General features: G+C 48.8%; 1 protein-coding gene across 2 annotated transcripts in view; it reads left to right on the forward strand.

The window, feature by feature from the left end:
- LOC140404375 (sorbitol dehydrogenase-like) overlaps positions 1-27,731 on the forward strand; it is a 151,772-nt gene that overhangs the window by 103,551 nt on the left and 20,490 nt on the right. For both annotated transcript variants that reach the window (XM_072492814.1, XM_072492813.1), the window contains exons 2-8: positions 462-495; positions 3,983-4,147; positions 8,985-9,144; positions 12,174-12,292; positions 12,436-12,501; positions 19,678-19,853; positions 20,451-20,572. In XM_072492814.1, coding sequence (XP_072348915.1) covers positions 3,997-4,147; positions 8,985-9,144; positions 12,174-12,292; positions 12,436-12,501; positions 19,678-19,853; positions 20,451-20,572 — 794 coding nt within the window. In that variant the 5' untranslated portion in view covers positions 462-495; positions 3,983-3,996. The remainder of the gene's footprint in view (positions 1-461; positions 496-3,982; positions 4,148-8,984; positions 9,145-12,173; positions 12,293-12,435; positions 12,502-19,677; positions 19,854-20,450; positions 20,573-27,731) is intronic.

The raw sequence follows: 27,731 nt of genomic DNA on the forward strand, positions 1-27,731 counted from the left end.
ACCAGAGAGCCAGTAGCAAATATTGAAGAGTCCATGCCATTTTGGGAGGAAGGCTGGGATTTTCCAGTCTGGCCTACTGGTTAGGCTTGAAATTCCCGCCATAGGTCAATGGGCTTTTGACTGCCTCTCCAAGTTTCCGACTCACTTCGTGGCATTTCCAGGTTTTCTTACATTATGGGGCAGACAGTAAGACCCTCATCTATTCCAGCAACAGGATGTCGCAAGGGGTTTCACGGCCAACAAACGTGGTCACAGTGGTAATGTTGAAAAGACGACAATGTGATAATGGCCAGGTCACGTGATGTTGGTTGAGGGACAAATGTTGTTTACCCCCCCCCCCCCCCCCCCCTCCTCTTGGTGGAAGTAGGCGCCACGGGATCTTAAGAATTTTAACGGTGTGGATTTGGTTGCCGCGATGAAGGATTATACTGTTCTCAAGTACATTTCTCCCCCTCTGTTAGGAAAAGCGCCCAATCCCGGAACCAGGTCAAAATGGTGAGTGTTCTTAACCTTTTCTACCCACTGTTCTGTTACTTTAAACAATAAATTCTACATTACAGGTACAACACGGTTAAACTTTATGTAAATAAATAATTTAGACATTGAGAGAAGAACACAGAACATAGAAAAATACAGCACAGAACAGGCCCACGATGTTGTGCCGAACTTTTGTCCTAGATTAAGAACAAATTAATCTGCACCCCATCATTCTACCGTAATCCATGTACCTATCCAATAGCCCCTTGAAGGTCCCTAATGTTTCCGACTCAACTACTTCCACAGGCAGTGCATTCCGTGGGCAGCACGGGAGCATAGTGGTTAGCACTGTTGCTTCACAGCTCCAGGGTCCCAGGTTCGATTCCCGGCTTGGGTCACTGTCTGTGCGGAGTCTGCACATCCTCCCCGTGTCTGCGTGGGTTTCCTCCGGGTGCTCCGGTTTCCTCCCACAGTCCAAAGGTGTGCAGGTTAGGTGGATTGGCCGTGCTAAATTGCCCTTAGTGTCCAAAATTGCCCTTAGTGTTGGGTGGGGTTGCTGGGTTATGGGGATAGTGTTGGGTAGGGTGCTCTTTCCAAGAGCCGGTGCAGACTCGATGGGCTGAATGGCCTCCTTCTGCACTGTAAATTCTATGAAAATGCCCCCACTACTAAGGGGCATAGAAGCAGGCCTCCGCAGATGGCAGCCAGCAGATTCATTGTGTGGTCACCCGTCCCAACTCATGTTTCAGCCTGCGCTCCTCCCACCCCGACCGAAAAGCCCAGCTGAGGGTGAATGTTTTTAAAGATCGGATTACCGAGCCAGGCAATCTCCCGACTTGGAAAACTCAATCTGAGTCCGGAAACCTGGGCCTTCCTCTCACCTGTATTCCTTTGGCCAATTTCCTGAAACCCTTTGGCTAATGACTCTCGAATTTCTCCTTTTATATTCTTACAAAACTCGTCACATTTAAATGTAAGATAGGGTTGTGGTTCTGGAGTGTTAACAATGGAAACTGATGATACATAGTAAAATTGGTAATTTTCTTTGCTAATACTTGGAAGAATGGAATGCAGTGTTGTAACACTCCTGTTATTGTAACTCAGAATTGGGTAATATTTCCTGAAGCTAGGGTCGGAGACTTGGAGAATCGAACTATAATGTCCCTGGAAACTCGAAGAAGTGGAAACTTTAGAAAGCACAGGCAGGCCGTGACTCCTTCCTTGTTTAATCCAGCATTCTTGCAAATTGTTGAATGATCAAAGCAACTCATGTTAAGAATCCCACTGATGTTAAACGCGAGGGTATCTCAAATCCCGGAAGAGATACTTAGAACGCCGGTTCTTAGCTGTTTATTTTGTGATTTGGTATAATGTGAGGAAAGAGGTGCAAACAAGTGAGGGAATTTTCAGTCTTGTGATCATTCAAATAAAAAAAGTTTATTAAACTGTAAACCAGTGTTTTTCAAACTTTTTTTCCGGGGACCCATTTTTACCAACCGTCCAACCTTCGCGACCCAACCCGGCCGACCTTTGCGGCCCACGCCGGCCGACCTGCGCAAGCCACCATTTTCTCTTTACTTGTTTGTTGCTGACAAAAATAGAAGAAATGGTTTTGGGTCCCTTTGACCCCCTGAACTTGAAAAAAAGGCTGCGAATATATAAAGAAAAATGTGGCCGCACAGCGCATGCATGCCCGATCATCGGTGCGCATGCACATAGCTTTGCACATACGCACCAATGATCGGGCACGCATGCACAGCGCGGCCACATTTTAAAAATCTGTTCCTGGCCATTTTGAAGGTCGCTTGCAGCCGGCGTTACTAAAAGCTGGCTGCTGCGATTTGCGCGATCGGGAGCGCCGTGACGGACGGCTCCGCGACCCTCCAGACACCCACCCGCGACCCACCCGCGGGTCATGCCCCTAAGTTTGACAATGCCTGCTGTAAACCACACACCAGGAAAAGCAACAGTATAGAACAAAAATTGTGCTTAACTACAATAATAGCACACACACACACACACACACACACACACACAGTATAATTAAATTAACGCCATTCCAAATCTATCTACTTTCCTAAACCTCTAGAATATACCTTCCCCAAAACAACAGCCCATAGATTTCAACACTGTGTGCCAAATCCAACAATAATTCCTGTACACAACCTGTATCTTTCTTTTGTGAAATTTAGAGTAGCCCACCTAGGGGTTAAATCAGCAGTCTTCAGACTGCAGCTTGTTTTGGGGGAGCTCAGCTTCCAGCTGAGCATGGCTGTGATCTTAGTCCCTAGTCAGCTCTTTTCCTCCACTCCAGGACTAACTCTGCCACTGATATGCAGCTTTTCCAACTGATGTCAGCTTATCTGAACAACTTGACTTCGGGGTCCCTCTTTTAGCATGTAAGTGCGACAGCTCTTCTTATTTCTCCCTTTGAACTCCCGCCCTCTTTATCTTTAGCTCCAGATACTCTATGCCCTATTGTTCTCCACTTCACTTAGGTAACTATCTGTTCACCCTGTTACTAGCATAATCCGCGTCTGAAAAGCCCACAATGCAGCTGAATCCTAATTCATTTCCTTTTATCCAATTCTTTAATCTTCATTTAATCCCAGTTACTTGACGCACATAACTTCTGGTAGAACACACATGGCATTCTAGCTGTCCATAAGACATAGGAATAGAATTAGGCCATTCGGCCCATCGAGTCTGCTCCACGATTCAATCATGGTGGATATGTTACTCAACCCCATTCTCCTGCCTTCTCCACAAACCCTTATTAATCAAGAATCTATCTATCTCTGTTTTAAAGACACTCAATGACTAGGACTCAACAACCTTCTGTGGCAAAGAGTACCACAGATTCACCACCCTATGTTTTGCTATATTAAAGGCACTGTGTATATCCAAATGTTTGACGTTGGAATAAAATCATTGTAATGGGTAATCTAAATGGATTAATATTATAGAATCCCTCCAGTGCAGCAGGAGGTTATTCGGTCCATCGAGTTTCCCCTGACCCTCTGAAAGAGCCCACTCCCCCGCCATATCCCTGCAGCCCCATTTAAACATTAAGGGGCAATTTAGCATGGCCAATCTACCTAACCTGCACATCGTTGGATAGTGGGAGGAAACCGGAGCACCCGGAGGAAACCCACACAGACACGGGGAGAACGTGCAGACTCCACACAGACAGTGACCCAAGGTTGGAATTGAACCAGGGTCTCTGGCGTTGCAAGGCAGCAGTGCTAACCACTGTGCCATTGTGTTACAAGTTGGAAAGTCACCAGAACTAAGAGACATGTTCGGCTCAATAGCTATATCCGTTACTATTCTTGTTGTGCTCCAGAGGTTTTCCGATCAAAGTAATCTGTGATGGCAGGAGTACCAAATAAATCAAACATTGGAGGAAGCTGATATTCACGGACACATTCAAAGTATCACTCAGTGTTCTTTCCAAAGATATAATTTGCTAGTGCCTAATTTTTCTTCCCTGTTGTGCTTGCAGAGGTGCTTCTGCAGATGAACGCTGTTGGGATCTGCGGCTCAGATGTCCATTACTGGCAACATGGAAAATTAGGCGACTTCCTCATGAGGAAGCCAATGGTGCTGGGACATGAAGGCTCAGGGACTGTGGTTAAAGTGGGAGCAGGCGTGCAACATCTCAAAGCAGGTCAGCGGATCTATAACTGGGAGAAAAGTGCCAAGGTTTATCGAAGCATTGTTTTAGGTAGAAATGGCCACGGGAGGGCAGCACGGTGGGGCAGTGGTAGCACTGCAGTCTCACGGCGCCGAGGTCCCAGGTTCGATCCCGGCCCCGGGTCACTGTCTGTGTGGAGTTTGCACATTCTCCCTGTGTTTGCGTGGGTTTCGCCCCCACAACCCAAAGATGTACAAGGTAGGTGGATTGAACACGCTAAATTGCCCCTTAATTGGAAAAAATGAATTGGGTACTCTAAATTTATTTAAAATGAAAGAAATGGCCACGGCCCTTATCCAAACTTATAGGGGGTGATTCGCCGAGCCCCGCGCCGAGCCAAAGAATCGGAGGAACCGTGCCGCGACCCCCCGACGCCGGCACGCAATTCTCTGAGGTGCGGCGAATCGGCGCCATTTGCGGCAGCACATTTGGGCCGCTGGAATCGGCGGGGCCGCCGATTCTCCGGCCCGGATGGGCCGAGCGGCCACCCCGACACGACAGAGTCCCGCCGGCGCCGTTCACCCCTGGTCGCTGCCGGTGGGAACGGTCGGGGGGGGGGGGGACCGACCTCCGAAGGGGTGGGGCCCACCGATCGGCGGGCCGGCCTCTCTGTCGGCGGGCATCCTTTCCTCCGTCGGCAATGTTATAGCCCTGCGCCATTGTTGTGCGGGGCGGCCTGGGGGAGGACGGCCATTGCGCCTGCGCTAGTTGGCGCCTGCCCAGCTGCGCATGCGCGGGACCCAAGGTGTCGCGTCTTTTACGCGCCGCTGGTTCTCCGACGCTGCGCCGAGGCCCCGCCCCCGCAAATCACGCCACGCCCCTGCCAGCGCCACGGAGACCCCAGACTAGGGGTCTGGGAACGGGCGCCGATGCTGGAGTGAAACACTCCGGTTTTTACTCCGGCGTCGGCACTTAGACTCCCGTTGGGAGAATCCCGCCCATAATTTTCTCAATACGTATGGGGATGTGGGGCGGTGAGGGTAATGAATAAAGGTCACCCAAGTTACTGGAATTTTTGTTGAACTGAATGCAGCAAAGCTAATTCCTTTAATTGCGGGAATCCTGAAAAAGGTGACACAGTCATAAAATGGGAGCAAATCCCTTTTAAGTTGCCATTGTCCACACAGGTATTAAAGGTAGAGCAAGGATAGAGGTTCTGCTGATGGAATTTGAGCAGCTTGGGGCCAAATTAAAAGGCAGATCCATAAACGTAATAATTTCCAGATTGCTACCTGAGCCACGGGCTAATTGGCACAGGGCCAATAAGATTAAGGCGGTAGCTGCGTGGCTGAAAGGTCGGTGTGGGACAAATGGGTTTGAATTCATGGGTCATTGGCACCAGGACTGGGGTAGGAGGGAGCTGTTCTGATGGGATGCTCTTCACTTGAATCATGCTGGGTCCAGACTCCTGGTGAATCGCATAACTAGGGCTGTAGATAGGGCTTGAAACTAAATAGTGCAGTCATATGGAAAATTGGAAAATCAAAGTTGAAGGAAAAGGCAGGAATGCAGGTTAGTGATGAGGCTGATTGTTATCAGAAAATAAAAGGGAGGGTCAGATGTGTAAATATCCTATTGCAACAAGGAATCAGGCATGTTTTGTGTCTGAATGTACAAAGCGTTCAGGACAAAATTAGTGAGTTAACAGCACAAATAGAGACAGCGGGCTATGATTTGGTGGTGATTACTGACACATGGTTACAAGGAGACCAGGTCTGGGAGTTGAATATCCAGTATTTCGGAAGGATAGACAGAAAGGAATAAGGGGTGGTGTAGCTTTCCTGGTAAAGGAAGGTATCAGTGCTGTAGTGAGAAATGTTATAGGCATTGAAGATCAAGTCAGGGACCAGCCTGGTTAGAAACAAAGAATAGCAAAGGAAAGAAGTCCCTAGTGGGAGCAATCTGTAGGTCCTCAAACTGTAGTTCCGCAGTGCGGCACAGTATCAACAAGGAAATATTGGAGGCTTGTAAGAAAGGTACAATAATAAACATGGGTGCTTTTAATATGCATATAGACTGGATTAATCAAATTAGTAAGGGTAGCTTTGAGGGAGAGTTCATTGAATGTATTAGAGATTGTGTCTCGGAGCAGTATGTTGTGGAACTAACCAGGGAGCAGGCTATTCTGGATTTGGTTTCATGTAATGAAGAGGGATTAATTAAGGATCCTCTAGGAAGCGTGATCACAGCATGATAGAATTGCAAATTCAGTTTGAGGGCAAGAAACGAGTCCCACACTGGCGTTCTGGAGTTCAACAAAGGTACTTACATAGACACGATAACAGATTTGGCCCCAATGAACTGGGCAGGAAGACTAAAAACCAAGACAATCATAGATTAACATAGAACATACAGTGCAGAAGGAGGCCATTCGGCCCATCGAGTCTGCACCGACACACTTAAGCGCTCATTTCCACCCTATCTCCGTAACCCAATTACCCCTCCTAACCTTTTTGGACACTAAGGGCAATTTAGCATGGCCAATCCAGCTAACCTGCACGTCTTTGGACTGTGGGAGGAAACCGGAGCACCCGGAGGAAACCCACGCAGACACGGGGAGAACGTGCAGACTCCGCACAGACAGTGACCCAGCGGGGAATCGAACCTGGGACCCTGGTGCTGTGAAGCCACAGTGCTATCCATTTGTGCTACTGTGCTGCCCATGAGCAGTGGCAGTTGTTTAAGTAGATATTCAATCTCTCCCAACTAAAATACATTACAGAGGGGAAGAAAGATTGTAAGAAGGGGAAATCATCCATGGCTGAGCAAAGAAGTTAAAGAATACATAAAGACAAAAAGTAAGGCATACCCATATTGCAAAGGACAGTGGCAGGCTGGAAGATTAGCAAACCTTTAAAGATCAACAAAGGGTTACTAAAAAAGTAACAAAAAGAGCAAAGGTAAATTATGAAAGGAAACTAGCGCAAAATATGAAAAAGGTTATCAAAATCTTGTATAAGTATATAAAAGGGAAGAGAGTAGCTAAACTGAATGTTGGTCCATTGAAGGATGGGACCAGGGAGTTAATCATGAGGGAAACAGAAATGGCAGACACTAAACCAATATTTTGTCTGAGTTTTCACAGTGGGGGCACTAGTACCATCCCAATAGTACCAGGTAACATAGAGGTAATAGAAAGGGAGGAAAGTAGAACAATCATCATTTATAGGGAAAAAGTACAAGGTTATAATATTCCAAAATTCCCTCGACGCTTGAAAGGTTCCAGTGGATTAGAAAATGCCGTTTTGCGTGCATAAGTGTGAGGTTATCCATTTTGGTCGGAAAAATGAAAAGGCAACTTATTATCTGAATGGGGAGAGACTTCAGGGTGCTTTGGTACAGAGGGATCTGGGTGTCCTCCTGCATGAATCGCAGGAAACTAGCATGCAGCTACAGCAGGTAATCAAGGAGGCAAATGTAATTTTGGCCTTTATAGCGAAAGGAATAGAGTATAAAAGTAGGAAGTGTTGCTGCAACTCTACAAGGCATTGGTGATGCCGCACCTGGAGCACTGTGTATAGTTTGGGTCCCCTTTTTTGAGGAGGGATGTAGTTGCATTGGAGGCAATTCAGAGGAGGTTCACCAGATTGATTCCAGAGATGAGGGGCTTGTCGTACGAAGAGAGGTTGAGCAGTTTAGGCCGATACTCTCTTGAGTTCTGAAGAATGAGAGGGGATCTAATTGAAGTGTATAAGATGATAAAAAGGCATTGACAGAGCAGACGTAGAGCAGATGCTTCCTCTTGTGGGGCAATCATAGAATCCCTACAGTGCAGAAGGAGGCCATTTGGCCCATCAAGTCTCCACTGACCCTCTGAAAGAGCACCCTAGCTAGGCCCACGCCCCTGCCCTAGCCCCATAACCCGACCTAACCTGCACAACTTTTGGACTTTGGGGGGAATATGGAGCACACGGGGGAAACTCATGCAGACAGGGGGAGAACGTGCAAACTCCGCACAAGTCAGAATTGAACCCAGGTCCCTGGCAATGTGAAGCAGCAGTGCTAACCACTGCGCCAACGTGCTTGTAGAATGAGAAGTCGTAGGTTTAGGATAAGGGGTGGCAGATTTAAAACAGAGATGAGGAGAAATTACTTCTCTCAAAGGGTCGTGAATCTGTGGAATTGGCTACCCAAAATGCGATGGATGCTGGGACATCGAGTAAATTTAAGAAGCTGGACAGATTTTTAATTGGTAATGGGTTGAAGGGTGATGGAGAACGAGAAGGAAAGTGGAGTTGGGTCAAGAGGAGATCAGCCATGGTAGAGCGGGTTCGAGGGGCTGAATGGCCTAAAGCTGCTCCTAGTTCCAATGTTCATTCAGGAGTGAATTCAAGAAGCACCTTTTCCACACAAAGGGTGATGGAAACCTGGAATTCTACTGTGGCATCTGGGTGACAGTATTGGAGCTTTCAAGAAAGAGATGGACGTTCAAGGGATACCCTTCACGCATCTCCCCCCCCCCCCCCCCCCCCCCACCCCTCCCCCCCACCCCACTTCCCTCCTGCTGTTTATCCTCACAACAATGCCTTTATTAATGAACCGGGGATGGTTTAGCTCACTTGGCTAGACTTGTTCATGATGCAGAGTGGGGGTTCAATTCCCGTACCAGCTGAGGTTATTCACGAAGGCCCTCGTCTTCTCAATCTTGTCCCTCACCTGAGGTATGGTGATCCTCAATTTAAATCACCACCGGTCAACTCTCCCCACCCCCTCAAAGGGAAAAGCAGCCTAAGGTCATCTGGTACTGTGGCGCCTTTACCGTACCTTATCTTACCCATTCAAGAACTGTAAACTACCTCCTTTCTTGCAGGTGACAGGGTTGCCATTGAACCCGCCTACCCTCTACATAACGATGACTTCTGTAAATCAGGACGTTACAACCTGTCTCCAAGAATGTTCTGCTGTGCAACCCCACCATATGATGGGCACCTGTGCCGGTACTATGCCCACAATGCCAACTACTGTTTCAAGTGAGTTTGTGAGTCTCCTGTTTTGATGATAGCTGACCACCGTAGGAAAGTTCTCCTCTCGAGAGGCTCAGACAAACCTAGCTTCAGTTCACCAATACTGCAGCAACTAACTCCTACTGCATCCTAATGCCCTCGCCCACCTCAGACTTGAAAACGTCTCCACGTGTGACGGGGCATTTTAACATGCTAACCTTCAGTTGGGCATTGTCCTTCATCTTTGTTTCCACAGCTTCCACTGTGGTCTGAGTACGCTGTGCTCAAGATTCACAACTTAAACATGTCTGTTGTTGAGAGGGTCCCAACTCTTGTAAATAAGTATGCCTACCTGAAAGCATTTTGCCCATGAGCGAGCTGACTAATTCCTCTTGGAGTCTCAGCGGGACATTTGCCCCATTAAGGAGCAAGACAACATTATCTGGAATGTGAAAGTACTTTGTGTGGATGTGAAGTTTCAGTGTGCACGGTTTCCGTCTTTGTCACGGTTGATTTTTTTCTTGGGTTTTGCAATCCCGCTAACGCTAAGTAGATGACATGATAGCTAAATGACGCCCGTGTCTCAAATCTATTGAAAGAATTTTCGATCCTTTCATCCTGTAAACCTGTTGGTGCCACATTTACATAGATATAGAATTTACATAGAGTTTACAGTGCAGAAGGAGGGCATTCGGCCCATCGAGTCTGCACCGGCTCTTGGAAAGAGCACCCCACCCAAGGTCAACACCTCCACCCTATCCCCATAACCCAGTAACCCCACCCAACACTAAGGGCACTTTTGGACACTAAGGGCAATTTAGCACGGCCAATCCACCTAACCTGCACATCTTTGGACTGTGGGAGGAAACCGGAGCACCCGGAGGAAACCCACGCACACACGGGGAGGATGTGCAGACTCCGCACAGACAGTGACCCAAGCCGGGAATCGAACCTGGGACCCTGGAGCTGTCAAGCAATTGTGCTAACCACTGTGCTATCGTTGCAGTACACATGTGGCAGCCGTTGATTTTAGACACTTTAAGCAGCATTTTGCCCTTGTTCCTGAAGTTGGTACATTACGTGGCATTGCAGTTGTCTCGTTTGGGCCAGCAGTGCGCCAACTGCAGTCTTCACAATCATTTGAGAAGAATGGTGGGATTCCCCGGTCGCCAGCCGCATGTTTCTCGGCGGCGCCCCATTCGCTGGTGGCGGGATTCTCTACTCTGGCCGTTTGTCAATGGGATTTCCCATTGAAGCCCGCCCACATCGCCGGGAACCCGCGGACGGAGGTGCGCTGCCGACGGGAAAGGTGGATCGCAACGGCCGGGGAATACCGGCTGTGGTTGCTCCATCGCGGATGCCCATTGTGTTCAGACTGTATCTATTGGCTTGCCAAAGATTCGGCTACATGATAACTTCCATTCTGCCACCCAGAGCATCTTCCTGTGTTACAAGCTATCCCAGCCACAAGTCAGAGAATGTGGAACTCGCTGCATTGCCTATACTTAAATTATTGGCGTGATCATAGAATCCCTACAATGCAGAAGGAGGCCATTTGGCCCGTTGAGTCTGGGCCAACCCTCCGAAACAGCACTGTACCGAGACCCATTCCCCGCCCTATCCCCATGACCCCACCTAACTTTGGACACTAAGGGGCAATTTAGCATGGCCAACCCACCTAACCCAACCATTTTTGAAGCGTGGGAGGAAACCGGAGCACCCGGAAGAAACCCACGCACACACACGGGGAGAAATTGGAAACTCCACACCTGAGGCTGGAATCGAACCCGGGTCCCCGGTGCTGTGAGGCAGCAGTGCTAACCACCGTGCCGCAACTGCTTCAATCCTTCAACTCCAGCAATGTCTGTGCTTCAACCCTTTAACTCCAGCAATGCATTACACCACCTCAACGAAACATAACAGGTGAGCACAGACTAAGGACTGACTAAACTTGCCAAAATAGCTGCTGCTGTAATATGCTCTAGTGAGCCCTTTTGTAATCAACTTTGATGGTTTTTACTCATTCTTAGCAATGCCAGTCCCCAGTTATCCATGAGAAGGTGGTGAACAGCTGATGACAATGCAGTGTAGATACACAATGCTTTTTTCCCTTCGATTTGATACAAATGAATGGCTTGCAGAGGGCAGTTAAGCATCAACCACATTGCTGTGAGGTTGGAGTTAAATGTAGATCAGCTTTGTGTCCCTGAAGGACATTCGTTAAACCAGATGTTTTTTTTAATGACAATCTGGTACTTTCAGAATTGCTATTAATGAGGCTAGCGTTTTATTCCTGATTTAGTAAATCATTGAATTTAATTTCCCCCCAGCTGCTGTGGTGGGACTCGGGTTTATGAATCCAGAGCATTAATCCGGGCCACTGGATTACGAGTCCAGTAATGTCACCGTTGTGCTAGTATCCCCATTTTTCCAGCATGAGAAATAATCATCTTTATTATCATCACAAGTAGGCTTACATTAACACTGCGATGAAGTTACTGTGACAAGCCCCTAGTCGCCACATTCCGGCGCCTGTTCGGGTACACAGAGCGAGAATTCAGAATGTCCAATTCACCTAATAACACGTCTTTCGGGGCTTGTGGGAGGAAACCAGAGCACCCGGAGGAAACCCACGCAGACACGGGGAGAACGTGCAGACTCCGCACAGGCAGTGACCCACCCGGGAATCGAACCCGGGTCCCTGGCCTTTCAAGCCTGCTCCAGGATTCAGTCAGATCGCGGCTGATCGTCACCTGAACTCCACCCCACCCCCCTATCCTTAACTTCCTTGATTACCTTAAGGCCCAAAAGTCTTCAGTATACTGAAAGACTAGCTCTCCGGGGTAGGAAATTCCAAAGAGATACAATTCTCTGAGTGAAGGCATTTCTCCCGATCTCATCCCTTACCCGTGACTATGACGTCCCAGCCAGGGAAATAGGCCCAATATGAGCCTCGGCTCGTGGTAATTGCAAGCGGTAAGTCGAGGGGATGATACTAACATTTGTTTACTGAAGGAACAGTGATGCATGTGACCAAAGTTGTTCCTTTCTTTAAGACTGCCTGAGTGTGTGAGCTCTGAAGAAGGTGCTTTCATTGAACCTCTTTCAGTCGCGATTCATGCCTGTCGTAGAGGACGGGTGAAACTGGGCAGCAAAGTCTTGATCTGTGGAGCAGGTAAGGATCTGGGTCAGTTATTCCAGATGTCATCAGCCATCGAATAGGTTTGATGATGACATATTCTGTGCACAATAACTATTTAAGTTACTCATAGCCAGCACAAAAACAATGTCGCCTTCCATCCTTATTTAATTATCCAGGGCCAATTGGACTTCTGAATCTGCTGGTTGCCAAGGCAACGGGGGCGGCTCAAGTTGTGATCTGTGGTAAGTTGTGTTTTTTTGGTCTTGCTCGATTCTCTTTGAGTGGAAGCTTCCCGTGTGTCTTCTTTTTGTTCAGACCCTGGTAAAGCAGCCTCACTGCCCCGGGGCTGGGCATTGACCTCCTCCCCTTGATGAAAATGGTGAGGAGGTCCTAACTTAGAAGAAAAAGTTCACTTACTGACAAATTTAGGGAGTTGGGAGTCAAATACCCAACTCCATTCACCTGTTGACTTTTCTGATCTTTACCTGAACCTGATTTCTACTCATTGTAAAAGCCGGCATGGGGAATTGAACCCGCGCTGTTGGCCTCGCTCCGCATCACAAGCCAACTGTACATACAACTGAGCTAAACTGGCCACCATTGTACCCCATCGAACCAGTACTCATGGTATCATGCTGGTTATGGAAGATTTATTTTTCACCATGTTGAAAATGTTTTAATGATTTTCCATCTTCTAGCATCTTACGGTGTGTGATGACCCCTTCGTAAAGGAGGTCTTCCGATGTAGTGGGTAGTGTCCCTGCCTCTGAGTTAAAGGCTCCAGGTTCAAGTCCCAACCCAGGACCTGATGGGCAAGGAAGGCGGCCAAACTGGTTGATTGTCGATTTGTAAATCCTTCCGCACGTGCCGATGGCAGGCAGTAAGAACTGGAGAGGTTCCTGGCCAGCCATGTGACGGAGCAAGCGTGGATCAGGTTGGTGGTAACAGCACAGGGGTTTGATCCCCTTTCCGGCTGGGTTGGATTCTGCACCTGCCTCCTTGCCCCCCCCCCCCCCCCCTCCCCCCCCCCCCCCCCCCCCCCCCCCCCGGTGGTAGATGGCATGACGCTGTGGGTCAGACCTGCCTTGGGGCAGAGAACTGAAGGGGGACCCACTTTATGCCAAACAAGCACAAAGGAAAATGCCCTATGGGTGAGTCCGTAATTCAACCCGTAGTCCTTTCCAGATTAAGACACAAAATGACTAATCAAAATATGATAGCGAGGCACAAAAATAGCTCTTCATTGCAACAATTGCCAACTTCTCCTTAATGTTGTGATTTTGAACTTCCTGCATTGCCCAGCGATGCACGTAACCGAGATACAAGCAAAACACATGAGCCAGTAAATACTGAGCCATGAAGTGTGAATGAGCCACGTATGGAATTACAATGCTCCAAAGTCCCCATTGTCTTTTACAAGTGTTATTGAGTGCTCCGTCTGAAAATAGCCCTACTCAAAATCGTCGCCCTGTCTTGAAGTTACAGAGCTGCGTGCCTGAGCTTCCTGAAATTGGCCTTCCTCGTGTCAATTGTATAACTTTAAGTTAAGTTCGTTTTGTTTCCTTTGAGATCGCTTCTGAGCCTTTTGGCTGGGATCGGGCGTTGGATTGGGCCCAGGATGGGGTGTGGTGCCTTTTCTTGTCAGCTTGGATCTTGTGTGACTCTCTTCAGGCAGCACGGTAGCACTGTGGCTTCACAGTGCCAGGGTCCCAGGTTCAATTCCCCGCTGGGTCACTGTCTGTGCGGAGTCTGCACGTTCTCCCCGTGTGTGCGTGGGTTTCCTCCGGGTGCTCCGGTTTCCTCCCACAGTCCAAAGATGTGCAGGTTAGGTGGCTTGGCCATGATAAATTGCCCCTTAGTGTCCAAAAGGGTTGGGAGAGGTTATTGGGTTACGGGGATAGGGTGGAAGTGAGGGCTTAAGCGGGTCGGTGCAAACTCAATGGGCCGAATGGCCTCCTTCTGCACTTTATGTTCTTGTGGCGACCATGGGCTGTATTGTCCAATTTTGGGGCTATGTCCGGAGGATCCGTGGCGTTTTACGTGGGAAGAATCGGCACGGCCCCAGCACAAATCCTCTGACCGGTGAGGGGCGAGCAGCCGCGCCATGTAAAACGCACGGCCTTCCCGATATAAACGCGTGGAGAATTGCCAGGTGCATGCGCACGGCGACAACCTGCAGCGATCGCGCCATACAATATAGCACTGGCTGTGCGGACCGGCCAGACCAGTGCCCCCCTGGACCACGCCCACCAGCCCCCCTGGGCCACGCCCACCAGCCCCCCCAGCCCTCGCCGAAGCCCCCCCCCCCCCCCCCCCCGGCCAGCAGCACTGCTCCCGGCTGACTGTTGGCGACCCTGGAGACAGTCTGCCGTCGCCACGCCGGGTTCATGATCGCTGAGACCATGAGTCAACCATGTGGTCGGGAACTTGGCCCATCGGGGGCGGAGCATCGGGGGGGGGAGGCCCTTCAGGCAACGTCCTGAGGCCATCCCAATGACGTGCAGCGTACTCCTCGATGACGCCATTTTGGAGGGGGTGGAGCATCCGAAAACAGGCGCCGCCCATTGTTAAAAAGGGATTCTCCGCCCGATCACCGATTATGGGGCGGGATTCTCCGCCGGCGTGATTCTCCGTTATGCCGGCGCCTGGGGGTTTCCCGACAGCGTGGGGCTGCCCCACAATGGGAAACCCCGTTGACCGGCCGGCTTAACGGAGAATCCCGCTGGCCGGTCGGGGCAGAAATGTGGCGCAGCGGGCGGAGAATCCCGTCCATGAAATCGGTGTTGGGGAACGGAGAATTCCTATCAATTGGCTTCAATTTGAGTTTGGATTGCTTTTTGGAGTGGGTGGTGAAATGCGTTGGGATTTGCCCTGTCCACTCTGCGCATTGGCTTTGTGGCTTTAGTGGAGGTTATTTTTTTAGATACAATGCTCCACCCCTCTCATTTTTGTTCAATTTATTGATTATTTGTTCAATAAAAAGAGTATAAAGAGGAGGGGCGAAATTCTCCCGAAACGGCGCGATGTCCGCCGACTGGCGCCCAAAACGGCGCCAATCAGACGGGCATCGCGCCGCCCCAAAGGTGCGGAATGCTCCGCATCTTTGGGGGCCGAGCCCCAACATTGAGGGGCTAGGCTGGCGCCGGAGGAATTTCCGCCCCGCCAGCTGGCGGAAACGGCCTTTGTTGCCCCGCCAGCTGGCGCGGAAATGACATCCCCGGGCGGCGCATGCGCGGGAGCGTCAGCGGCCGCTGACAGTTTCCCACACATGCGCAGTGGAGGGAGTCTCTTCCGCCTCCGCCATGGTGGAGACCGTGGCAGAGGCGGAAGGGAAAGAGTGCCCCCACGACACAGGCCCGCCCGCGGATCAGTGGGCCCCGATCGCGGGCCAGGCCACCGTGGGGGCACCCTCCGGGGCCAGATCGCCCCTCGCCCACCCCCAGGACCCCGGAGCCCGCCCACGCCGCCTTGTCCCGCCGTTCAAAAGGTGGTTTAATCCACGCCGGCGGGACAGGCAATCTATCGGCGGGACTTCGGCCCATCCGGGCCGGAGAATCGAGCGGGGGGGGGGGGGCCGCCAACCGGCGCGGCGAGATTCCCGCCCCCGCCAAATCTCCGGTGCCGGAGACTTCGGCAACCGGCGGGGGCGGGATTCACGCCAGCCCCCGGCGATTCTCCAACCCGGCGGGGGGTCAGAGAATGACGCCCGAGATCACCCCGGAGAATGATTTTTTTGGTTTAATTAGCTGAGTTTTCCAATATATTTTAGTTGCAGTGCCCCAATCAGAAACTTTCATCCCTGTCATTTTCGGTTATTTTATTGATTATTGTTTTTCTTGTATAAAGTATAGAGACCCTTATTGACACTAGTGGTGAGCTTTAGAGTTTGGAGCCCGTACATTGATAGTGTTTCATTTTGTGACTAGATCTAAGATGAACTTCTGTTCTCCTCCTTGACTAACTGGTTATCAGGAGATTAACACCTCAGAGGCCAACTTCACATTATAACCAGACCAGCCATTGGAGGGAAAGAAGGACGATTTCTGGTGATTGGTTGCAATTTTTTGGAATCTTTTTTAATCCTGGGACCTAAAGTGCATTTACTTTCCCTTTTATGCATTTTTACAGCGCCAGTCTGGTATGTTAAAAAATTGAAAAGCTTGCCAGATTTTTCTTTAACATGCTGGATCTAATATGCATGAATGACAGCTGAATTTGTTGAAATGTTAATTTTCGTTTCGAGGTAAATTCGATGCTTTCATTGGATCCCGATTATTTTCCAGCGATTGACTCCCATTTTACAGTTGGACAAATTCTATTGAGACCCACAGGAAATTTGACTGTAACTTGACAATGGCAGAATGAATGAAATTTCAGAACTAACTTTTTGGCTGCGATCATAGAACATAGAACATTACAGCGCAGTACAGGCCCTTGGAGGAGATTTATTTAGGTCTTGCTGTTTTGACTCTTAAGACTATAAGGCCATAAGACATAGGAGCAGAATTAGGCCACTCGGCCCATCGAGTCTGCTCCGCCATTCAATCACGGCTGATATTCTTCTCATCCCCATTCTCCTGCCTTCTCCCCATAACCCCTGATCCCCTCATTAATCAAGAACCTATCTATCTCTGTCTTAACGACACTCAGTGATTTGGCCTCCACAGCCTCCAGCGGCAAAGAGTTCCACAGATTCACCAGCCTCTGGCTGAAGAAATTCCTCCTCATCTCTGTTTTAAAGAATCATCCTTTTAGTTTGAAATTGTGTCCTCTGGTTCTAGTTTTTCCCACAAGTGGAAACATCCTCTTCACGTCCACTCTATCCAGGCCTCGCAGTATCCTGTAAGTTTCAATAAGATCCCCCCTCATCCTTCTAAACTACAACGAGTACAGACCCAGAATCCTCAACCGTTCCTCATACGACAAGCTCTTCATTCCAGGGATCATTCTTGTTATTCGCCTCTGGACCCTTTCCAAGGCCAGTACATCCTTCCTTAGATACGGGGCCCAAAACTGCTCACAATACTCCAAATGGGATCTGATCAGAGCCTTACACAGCCTCAGAGGTACATCCCAGCTCTTGTATTTTAGCCCTCTCGACATGAATGCTAATGTTGCATTTGCCTTCCTAACTGCTGACTGAACCTGCAGTTAACCTTAAGAGAATCTTGAACATGGTCTCCCAAGTCCCTTTGTACTTCTGATTCCCGAACCTTTCCCCTTTTAGAAAATAGTCTATGCCTCCAGTCCTCTTTCCAAAATGCATAACCTCACACTTTTCCACATTGTATTCCACCTGCCACTTCTTTGCCCGCTCTTCTAGCCTGTCCAAGTCCTTCTGCAGCCCCCTTGCTTCCTCAAAACTACCTGTCCCTCTACAGATCTTTGTATCATCTGCAAACTTAGCAACAGTGGCTTCCAGATCATTAAAGCAAGGACATGGCCCTACAAAAATAATAAGTGGACAGACTTCTACATCTGTGACAGCATCTACCTCATTCCCTCCCCCCTCCTCAAGACTTACCCTTTCAGTTTACCACCCTCACTCTATTTCTCTCTCTCTGCCTGCCTCCCTCTCGTCTTTCCTTCTTTCTTGCTGTCTCTCTCTTTCTTCCTCTCTGCCTCACTCTCCCCTCTTTTGTCTCTCTCTTTCTCTTGCTGCTTTTCTCTCTCGGCACACGTTTTCTTTCCTCCGTCGCACTGAACCAGCCTGAATGGAATTCTCTGGCTGACCTCGCTCTCTGTCTTGCACCCTGGGAAGAAAATCATGGCCTCGGACCCCACAACTACAACAAGACACCTTCGATGCACCAAAATACTCCAAGGTGCCCCAACGTCTTGAGGCCCGGGGGTAGAGGCATACAAATACTGAGCAGGAATTAGACAAGTTGTTAGTCATATTGCCAAAGGCATTGCAATGACAGATTTCCTACCTCAATGCAAAGCAATAATCTTGGTCATTGAAACCTATGTAGGTCCGTACTGGTTCAATAAAGCATTCATTGATCCAGGTTTTTACCCAGACAGAGATACAGATGAGGAGGGCAAGTTAACAGGCACCTGGGAACATCAGCACCTCTAACTTCCTCTCCCAAGTCAATTTCCCAGTTTGCAAATATTTTGGGCGTTGCTTTGTCATCGCTGGGTCAAAATCCTGCGCAGGGCTCGTCCTGACCCTCACCTCCCCACCCAGCCCCTCCTCCTATTTGCGTTTGAACTCCTCCACCGGAGTGCCCTCCCCCTCCATTAGCTCTCCATAAATGTCTGATTCTCTCCCCTCCCCACTGTCATCCTCGGACAACAGCTTGTCTCGCAACACCGGAGGCAGCAGCCCCAGGAAGGACGGTGCCTCTCTCCTCACATAGTCCCACATCTGCAGGTAACTGAGCCCATTCTACTTAGACAACTGGTATGTTTCCTCCAGCTCTTCCAGGCTTGAAAACTTGTCGCCTACAAAAAAGTCGCTGAAGTATCTATACCCGCCTGCCACCATCCCCGGATCTCACATCAGACCCGCCAGTCCAAACCTGCGATTATCGCATATCGGCACTCACAGACACATGCCTTCCAACCCAAAATGTTGCCTGCACTGGTTCCAAACTTACAACGCTGAGACCACCACTGGGCTCGCGGAATACCTGACGAGCGAGAGTGGAAGGGGCGCCAACAACAGTGCCCTCAGACTTGTCCCCCTCCATGCCGCTGCCTCCATCCGCTGCCACATCGACCCCCTCCTCCACTGCCCATTTCCTAACCATCGCGATGTTCGCAGCCCAGTAATAGTTCGTGAAGCTCGGCAACGCCAGCCCCCCGCCCCTCCTCCTCTCCAAAAACACCCTCCTCACCTTGCGGGGTCTTTCCCGCCCACATGAACCCCAAAATTATCCTATTCGCCTTCCTAAATAAAGACTTGGGAACAAAGATGGGGAGGTTTTCGGACACGAACAAGAGCTTAGGCAGCATCGCCATTACAACCGTCTGCGCATACCCAGCCAGTGACAGTGGCAACACATCCCACCTCTTCCAGTCCTCCTTCATTCCCTCCACTAATCGTGCCAAATTCAATTTAAGCAGCTGTGCCCAGCTCCGCGTCACATGTACCCCGAGAGTCCACCACCCAGAACGACAGCTCCCCTCGCCTCCACTCCTGCCCTCCAGCATTAACCGGGAACAGCTCGCTTTTCCCCATGTTCAATTTATACCCCGAAAAACAGCCAAATTCCCCCAGGATCTCCGCGATCCTATCAAAACTGCCGACCGGGTCCGAAATGTATGACAGAAGATTGTCCGCATACAACGAGGCCCCGTGTTCGACCCCATCCCACTCAGTCCCTTCTCCCACCCCTCAACGCTCTGAACACCACCCGGATGAAACTTTGGGATTTTCTGGTGAATTGGAAATGGGTTTGCTTTCCTAGATTTATCAAGCAGCCGACTGGAGAAGGCAAAGGAGGTGGGGGCTGATTTTACGATATTGGTGACGAAGGAGACGCCGCAGGAACTTGCCCAGGAAGTGGAGAAAGTTCTCGGCTGCATGCCAGACTCAACTATCGAATGCACTGGCGCAGAGTTCTGCGTCCACACTGGCATCTATGTAAGTACTGAATTAGATGGAGTTAATATCCATTTGACATCGCCAAGGCCATAGCCCAGCTGTGCAGCATGAGAAGTAAGTTTCCTCTGGGCGAGGTCAATCCTGTGACGGAGATAACGAGGCTTGCATTCACACTGCAACAAAGTTACTGTGAAAGGCCCCTCGTCGCCACACTCCGCCGCCTGTTCGGGTACACTGAGGGAGAATTCGGAATGTCCGATTCACCTCACGAGCACGTCTTTCGGGACTTGTGGGAGGAAACCGGAGCACCCGGAGGAAACCCACGCAGACACGGGGAGAACGTGCAGGCTCCGCACAGACAGTGACCCAAGCCGGGAATCGAACCCGGGTCCCTGGCACTATGAAGTGACAGCGCTAACCACTGTGCTACCGTGCCGCCATAATATATAATAAATATACATGAAATGGGGTAAATGTAACTGGCATGAAAATTCACAAGGGACTAAATTGAGCATAGATAAGACACGTCACTTTCGAGGTGCTTTATCGATCAGTAGTTCTGTGTCTTTATTGTTCAGAATTGAGCTACGTTGCTTTTCCCTCCATCTTAGCTGATGCATGTGATATTTCTCTTAGTCTACGCTCTCAGGAGGGACTGTACTGCTGGTTGGTCACGGCCCAACTTTGGTGAGCGTGCCCCTGCTAAACGCAGCGATCCGAGAGGTGGATATCCGGGGAATGTTCAGATATTGTAACACGTACGTACTGACACATTTCTCATTCCAGCAACAGGTTGATTTCTCCAATCCTAGCCTTTAATGCTAACTTATGGGAAGATGATGACGTAGCGGGTAGTGTCACTGGGCTAGGTCACTGGGCTAGGTCACTAGGAGTCCTAGTTCAAGATTCTCTTAACGTGCAGGTTCAGTCGGCAGTTAGGAAGGAAAATGCAAAGTTAGCATTCATGTCGAGAGGGCTAGAATACAAGGGCTGGGCTGTACCTCTGAGGCTGTATAAGGCTCTGGTCAGACCCTGTTTGGAGTATTGTGAGCAGTTTTGGGCCCCGTATCTCAGGAAGGATGTGCTGGCCTTGGAAAGGGTCCAGGGGAGGTTCACAAGAATGATCCCTGGAATGAAGAGCTTGTCGTGTGAGGAACGGTTGAGGACTCTGGGTCTGTACTCGGAGTTTAGAAGGATGAGAGGGGATCTTACTGAAAGGTACAAGATACTGCGAGGCCTGGATAGAGTGGACGTGGAGAGGATGTTTCCACTTGTAGGAGAAACTGGAACCAGAGGACACCATCTCAGACTAAAGGGACGATGCTTTAAAACAGAGATGAGGAGGAATTTCTTCAGCCAGAGGGTGGTGAATCTGTGGAACTCTTTGCCGCAGAAGGCTGTGGAGGCCAAACCACTGAGAGTCTTTCTGACAGATTTAGATAGGTTCTTGATTAATAAGGGGATCAGGGGTTATGGGGAGAAGGCAGGAGAATGGGGATGAGAAAAATATCAGCCATGATTGAATGGCGGAGCAGACTCGATGGGCCGAGTGGCCTAATTCTGCTCCTGTATCTTATGGTCTTATGCTATTATGGCAGAAGGATTGAGAGCGAGAGGTGATTGGCAAAAGAAGCAATGGCATCATAAGGATAAATCACTTTGCAGCGAGTGGGTAGCATCTATAATAGCTGCCTGAGAGTGTCGGAGATAGATTCAACTGCAATTTTCAAAAAGTGGATTGGATAATCAGCTGGAGATTTTTTTAAATGCAGAGGTATGGGGAAAAGGAGAGGGGGAGTGGGACGAGGAGAGTTGCCCTCGCAGAGACTCTCTTCATTGCCCGATTGGATTCTTATCGGCTGTCGGTCAAAGTCTTTCATTTCCCCAAATTCGCAATCGTTTACAAAAGCCAAATACTACGGATGCTGGAAATCTGAAACTTGAGCAGAAAACGCTGGATGGACTCAGCAGGTCCGTCAACTGGCTGCCGGAGGAGGTGGTGGAAGCAGGGACGATAGTGACGTTTAAGGGGCATCTTAACAAATACATGAACAGGATGGGAATAGAGGGATACGGACCCTGGAGGCGTAGAAGATTTTAGTTTAGACGGGCAGCATGGTCGGCACAGGCTTGGAGGGCCGAAGGGCCTGTTCCTGTGCTGTGCTTTTCTTTGTTCTTTGTTCCTTGTCAGGGCCTGCGGATTGAGAAACAGAGTTAGCGTTTCGAGTCCGTACGAATTATCCTCAGAATCTTTTGGAACTGGCAAAGAAAACTGTTTAATTATTTTTTTTTAAACTTGCAATTTTTTTAAGGCCCCTATGATTCTTCTCCCAGATTACTCTCAGCGTTGTCCTGACAATTAATCTTTAATTCCTGGAGGTTCCAGGGCAATCCTAGAGGATTGGCACACTCCGCAATCAGAGCAATCGGAGTGGATAACTGAGAGACATTCATCATCTGTCGAGCTCTTAAATCCTGTTGGCCTGATTTTAGAATAACTATCTTCAAGAGATTAAATACGGCACCTTGGCACATATCAGTGCCATGCTCCACAAGACACAAAGATTTGTGGAAAACAAACTTGAAAAATAGCTGGCTGCATAGATTGTCTTCTTTTGCTCCTCAAATTGAGACCGGCCCGTTGGCACCGTGGTCAGAGCTGCTGCCTCACAGCGCCAGGGACCGGGGTCCGATTCCTGTCTGTGTGGAGTTTGCACGTTCTCCCCGTGTCTGTGTGGGCTTCCCTCGGGTGCTCTGGTTTCCTCCCACAGTCTAAAGATGTGGCAGTTCAGTGGACTGGCCATGATCGATGAGCAGAGTTACGGGGATGAGGCGGGGGAGTGGGCCTAGGTAGAGTGCTCTTTCGGAAGGCCGGTGCAGACTCAATGGGCCGAATGGCTTCCTGCAATGTAGGGATTCTCTCCTATGGATTCTATGAAGGGCATTTTTATCTATATCAGCGAGCATCCAGTTTCACCTCAGCCTCTGTTGCCCTAATGGCCTTGGGGTCAGCAGAACTCAGCTATGCTACTGCTTCTGCTGTCAGCTATGTGGTGCATTAATTGCCACACTCTCCAAGAACTTTGCACAGAATTGATCCCAAAATGAGCATGATCCTATCACCAAGTGCACCGTCCTCTCTCTCTCTTTCTGTCTGTACATTCCGAAGGCATTGTTCCCTCTCTGCTTCATCTCCTCCCCCACCTCCTACTTCCAATTGGCCTTCTTCTGACACCTTCACGTACAAACATAGGATATGAGATACTTGCCCTTTACTTACACCCGGAGATTTATACTGGGCCTCCAACACCCACTTTTTCAGCGTGAGATAGCGGTTTTCACATATTTCCTCGATTGGGTAAACTGTTCAAGGTCCAGCCTCTTCTGCATCGGTACAAGCAAATGCATATTTTGCTCTTCATTCAACACTTTGCTGAGTTCCACCCTTTCTGCAAGAGCTACCTTTGTCTCAGCATTTTAACTCTCCCACCCATTTACCCTCTGACCTGTCTCTCCCATTGAGCTTGCATGTGATTCTAAAGTACTCTGCACAAACTGCAAGGCAACAGGAAACCTCCGAACGCCATCTTTAGGTTTCTTTTCCAAAGCAATATCTGCAAATTCTGCTCGAGGCCCAGATTTCCCATCTGTCCTTGTTTTCTTGAATGTCCGCCATCCTCTCGCACTCCCTCAACTTTTTTTTAGATACGTGGGTGGGATTTTCAACGGTGTTGCACGCTGAAAATCACGGAACCAGAGATCATCTCGGAAACCCGACACACCTGACATTTAGCGGTTTTCGAAGTGGGGGTGGGGTGAGTGAATGTAGAACCCGCTCACTGGCCATTAACAGCCCACTAAGTTCCTGAAGCAATTTGTTAAGGGGTCTGTCTGGTTCAGAATTTAATAAGTTTTATTTTGGCGAACCCGTCTGGGGTAAGCTAGTTCGTGCGCAAGTTGTTGGATTCATCATGAGGCCTGCTAACGACGATCTGATTTCTACCTGTTTTTTCCCCCCCGGGGCCTCTTTGTGCTGGTGTGAGCGCTGGACTTTCTCATGGCCCCTTACAGTCCCATTGACGTTCTTTAGCAAGGCAGCAGCCCCCCAACATAGCTGCCACCTGCCTTTGCTGCTAGGGGCAAGCAGGCAGCTCATCCCACCTGGAGGCACTCGGCGGCCTCTTAGGATATTTGAATTTGAGCTGATGAGGCGCGGGGTCCTGAAACTCGTCTGGGTGCCTGGTTCCCCGCCCCACTTTGAAAATCAGTCCCCTTCTGATTGTTTAAAGCGGCAATCCATTCCTTGACAAGGGTAATCCTCTCTCCGGGTTTACGTGATCAGCAGAGGGCTGTGAGGTTGTGGAATATACAGAAGGAAGTTAGCGATTAAAAGAATGTGGCCATTTATGAATAGGTGGTTGCCAGAGAAGGGATTAAAAGGGACAATGAGACTAGGGTAGGGACCCAAGGAAGGTAAACAGCCTATTCCCGTGTTGTAGATTCTGCGCAAACTTTATTGTCTTGAAGTTCTTCACAATGAATTACCTCTTCGTGAGGAATTTAGGTCTGAGTAACCTGTAGAGAAAGTTCCAACCAACGTTTTCCTCATTGTGCTCATTTGCACCACTGAAGTCATCATTGTAAGTTTTGTGGAAAGTAGATTTCGGTAGTTGAGTTACACAGAAGCTCTTGTGCCTCCTTTTGGTAAGATAAGAGCCTATCACAGCCTCAGGACTTCACAAAACACTTTAGAGCCAATGATGTGATGCTTGAGAAGTGTAGTCACTGTTGTAATCCCGAGAACTAGATATAACACTGGGAGAGAATGGGATCAAAGGCTCTGGGGAGAAAGCAGGATTAGACTTCACAGCACCTCTGCTGATTACGTAAACCCGGAGAGAGGATTACCTTCGTCAAGGAACAATCAAACAAAATCAAAAGGGGACTGATTTTCAAAGTGGGGTCGGGAACCAGGCACCCAGATGAATTCCGGGTTCTGACCCCGCGCCTCAGGTGGGATGAGTTGGATGATCAGCCGTGATCGTGATATGGCGGAGCAGGCTTGAAGGACCAAAAGGCCTCCTTCTGTTCCTGTCTTCTATGTATCTATGTATGCAACTTGTTATGGGCCAGGGTTTAGAGAACCCCAAAGTGTATCATGGAGTTCACCTGACCCACAACTTTTACTAGATTGTGGTATGGGGAGCACACGGCCCACTCTACAGGTGTGGGACAGCAGAAATGGAAAAGTAATTTTTAAAGCAAAACAATGTTTATTCTATGAACTCAAGTTAACCTTTTTGAAACATACAGTGAACATCTTAGCAACCGTCAATTCAAACACAACCCCCAAAGAATACAACACTAAGTAATCCTTAATAACGTCCCAAACAACATCCAGAAGACAGAAGAGACACCTTTTAACAGAAGCACATCAGGTTTACATTCACTACAGAAAACATTTATAATTCTGAATTCACCAAATGATCAAGAGATAGTCTTTTCATGGCAGAGAGAACAGCAGTACACCTGCTCTGTCTGGCTTCAGCTCCAACCAGCCTCCCCGAACAGGCGCCGGAATGTGGCCACTAGGGGCTTTTCACAGTAATTTCATTGAAGCCTACTCGTGACAATAAACGGTTTTCATTTTCAACACTGAAAACAAAACTAAAACACACCCTGCAGCAAACAGCCTAAAACAAAAGTAAAAAGCTGACAGACAGCCCAGCTCCACCCACACTCTGACATCACTGATAAACACCCATTTCTTAAAGGTACATTTCTTAAACACCCATTTCTTAAAGGTACTCTCACATGACAAACTCAGCAACCCAATTGTGCCTAGAAGCACTTACAAGCAGCACTGTGATGTTAATCAGATAATCTGTCCTTTTTTTTAAATGACGGTTATTGAAATGTAAATATTGATCAAAGCGCTGTGGATAACTCCCCTGCTCTTTTGAAAATAGCACTGGAGGGAAGGAGGGTTGGAAGGGGGTGAGGTTGGCGAGAGACAGCTGCCCACAGAGCAATAGTTGACACTGTAAATGACTATTTTAGCTGATGTAAAGTTTTGGAAAATCAGACAGATGACCGGTCACAACCCCTTACTCATTCCCCTAAGATTACCTGAGTGAAGGGAGCCCAGAGCTGGGCTTGAGCGCAGGGGAGATGCTTCGGAAATCACAAAGGGACTTGGGAGTCCTTGTCCACGATTCTCTTAAGGTTAACGTGCAGGTTCAGTCGGCAGTTAGGAAGGCAATTGCAATGTTAACATTCATGTCAAGAGGGCTAGAATACCAGAGTAGGGGTGTACTGCTGAGGCTGTATAAGGCTCTGGTCAGACCCCATTTGGAGTATTGTGAGCAGTTTTGGGCCCCGTATCTAAGGAAGGATGTGCCGGCCTTGGAAAGGGTCCAGGGGAGGTTCACAAGAATGATCCCTGGAATGAAGAGCTTGTCGTGTGAGGAACGGTTGAGGACTCTGGGTCTGTACTCGTTGGAGTTTAGGAGGATCAGGGGGGATCTTATTGAAACTTACAGGATACTGCGAGGCCTGGATAGAGTGGACATGGAGAAGATGTTTACATTTGTAGGAAAAACTAAAAGCAGAGGACACGATCTCAGACTGAAGAGACGATCCTTTAAAACAGAGATGAGGAGGAATTTCTTCAGCCAGAGGGTGGTGAATCTGTGGAACTCCTTGCTGCAGAAGGCTGTGGAGGCCAAATCACTGAGTGTCTGTAAGACAGAGATAGATAGGTTCTTAATCAATAAGGGGATCAGGGGTTACATAAGAACATAAGAACTAGGAGCAGGAGAAGGCCACCTGGCCCTTCGAGCCTGCTCCGCTATTCAATGAGATCACGGTTGATCTTTGGTGGACTCAGCTCCACTTTCCTGCCCGAACACCATAACCCATTATTCCTTTATTCTTCAAAAAACTATCTATCTTTATCTTGAAGTTGGATTATGCGGAGAAGGCAGGAGAATGGGGCCGAGAAAAATATCAGCCATGATTGAATAGCGGAGCAGACTCGATGGGCCGAGTGGCCTAATTCTGCTCCTATGTCTTATGGTCTCGATAGTCTTATAGTCGCAGGCCCAATTCATGTCCCTCCAGAGAAGGCGGCGGTGTCCTTCGAGGGAGAGTGCTCGCCTACCGAGGCCCCAAGGGATATGTACATGATCTCAGACAGGAAACCTCAGCATTAGGTAAGAGCAGTGGACATTGTTGGGATAAGATGGGATTTATTGGCCCTTGTCTCTGCATTGGAAGCAGATTCCGAAAATTATGAGAAGCAGATTCCTAAAATATGCCCAACCCACCTACTTACATTATGCTTTATGACACCCCGACATGTGATAATAATAAAATGCACACGAGTTAATGTTTTAATGGAAAGGACACTATGTGCCTCACACAATTCATTTATATCTTGAAATTATTTCCATGAGTAACGCTGTTGCTATTTTATCAATAAATCTCTGACATTTTTCTCTATCCATTATTTCATTACAGTCAGCCAAGAACTTTCTTGGGAAAGTTCCATCTGTTTGTAAAGAGCTGACTGTATGGGGAAATTTCTTAAAAAGTTATTGTGGCGTAATTTGGTGTTTAGAGCCCAGGTTTTGGCCACCTTCCTATTCGCTGTTTCTGTCCTTCCTGTTTAATCTCCATGCAAGTCAAATGCATTGAGTCACTGTGAGAAATCCGAGTGCAGAAAATCCCAAACATTTATCGCCCTGTGCATGAGTATGGGCGTGTGTGGAGGGTGGAATATTCTAGAAGGTTTCCCTTGAATAGTTGTGCCACTCCTTTGTGTTCAAACTTCTTTTGTGTTCTGGAGAATCATGAGTTGCCTGAGCTCAGTATCGTCGGGTAGCGTTTCTTGCTTCTTGTTGTTCTAGTCAGGAT

This window comes from Scyliorhinus torazame, chromosome 30 (genome assembly GCF_047496885.1).
Source record: "Scyliorhinus torazame isolate Kashiwa2021f chromosome 30, sScyTor2.1, whole genome shotgun sequence".
Classification (NCBI taxonomy): Eukaryota; Metazoa; Chordata; class Chondrichthyes; order Carcharhiniformes; family Scyliorhinidae; genus Scyliorhinus; species Scyliorhinus torazame.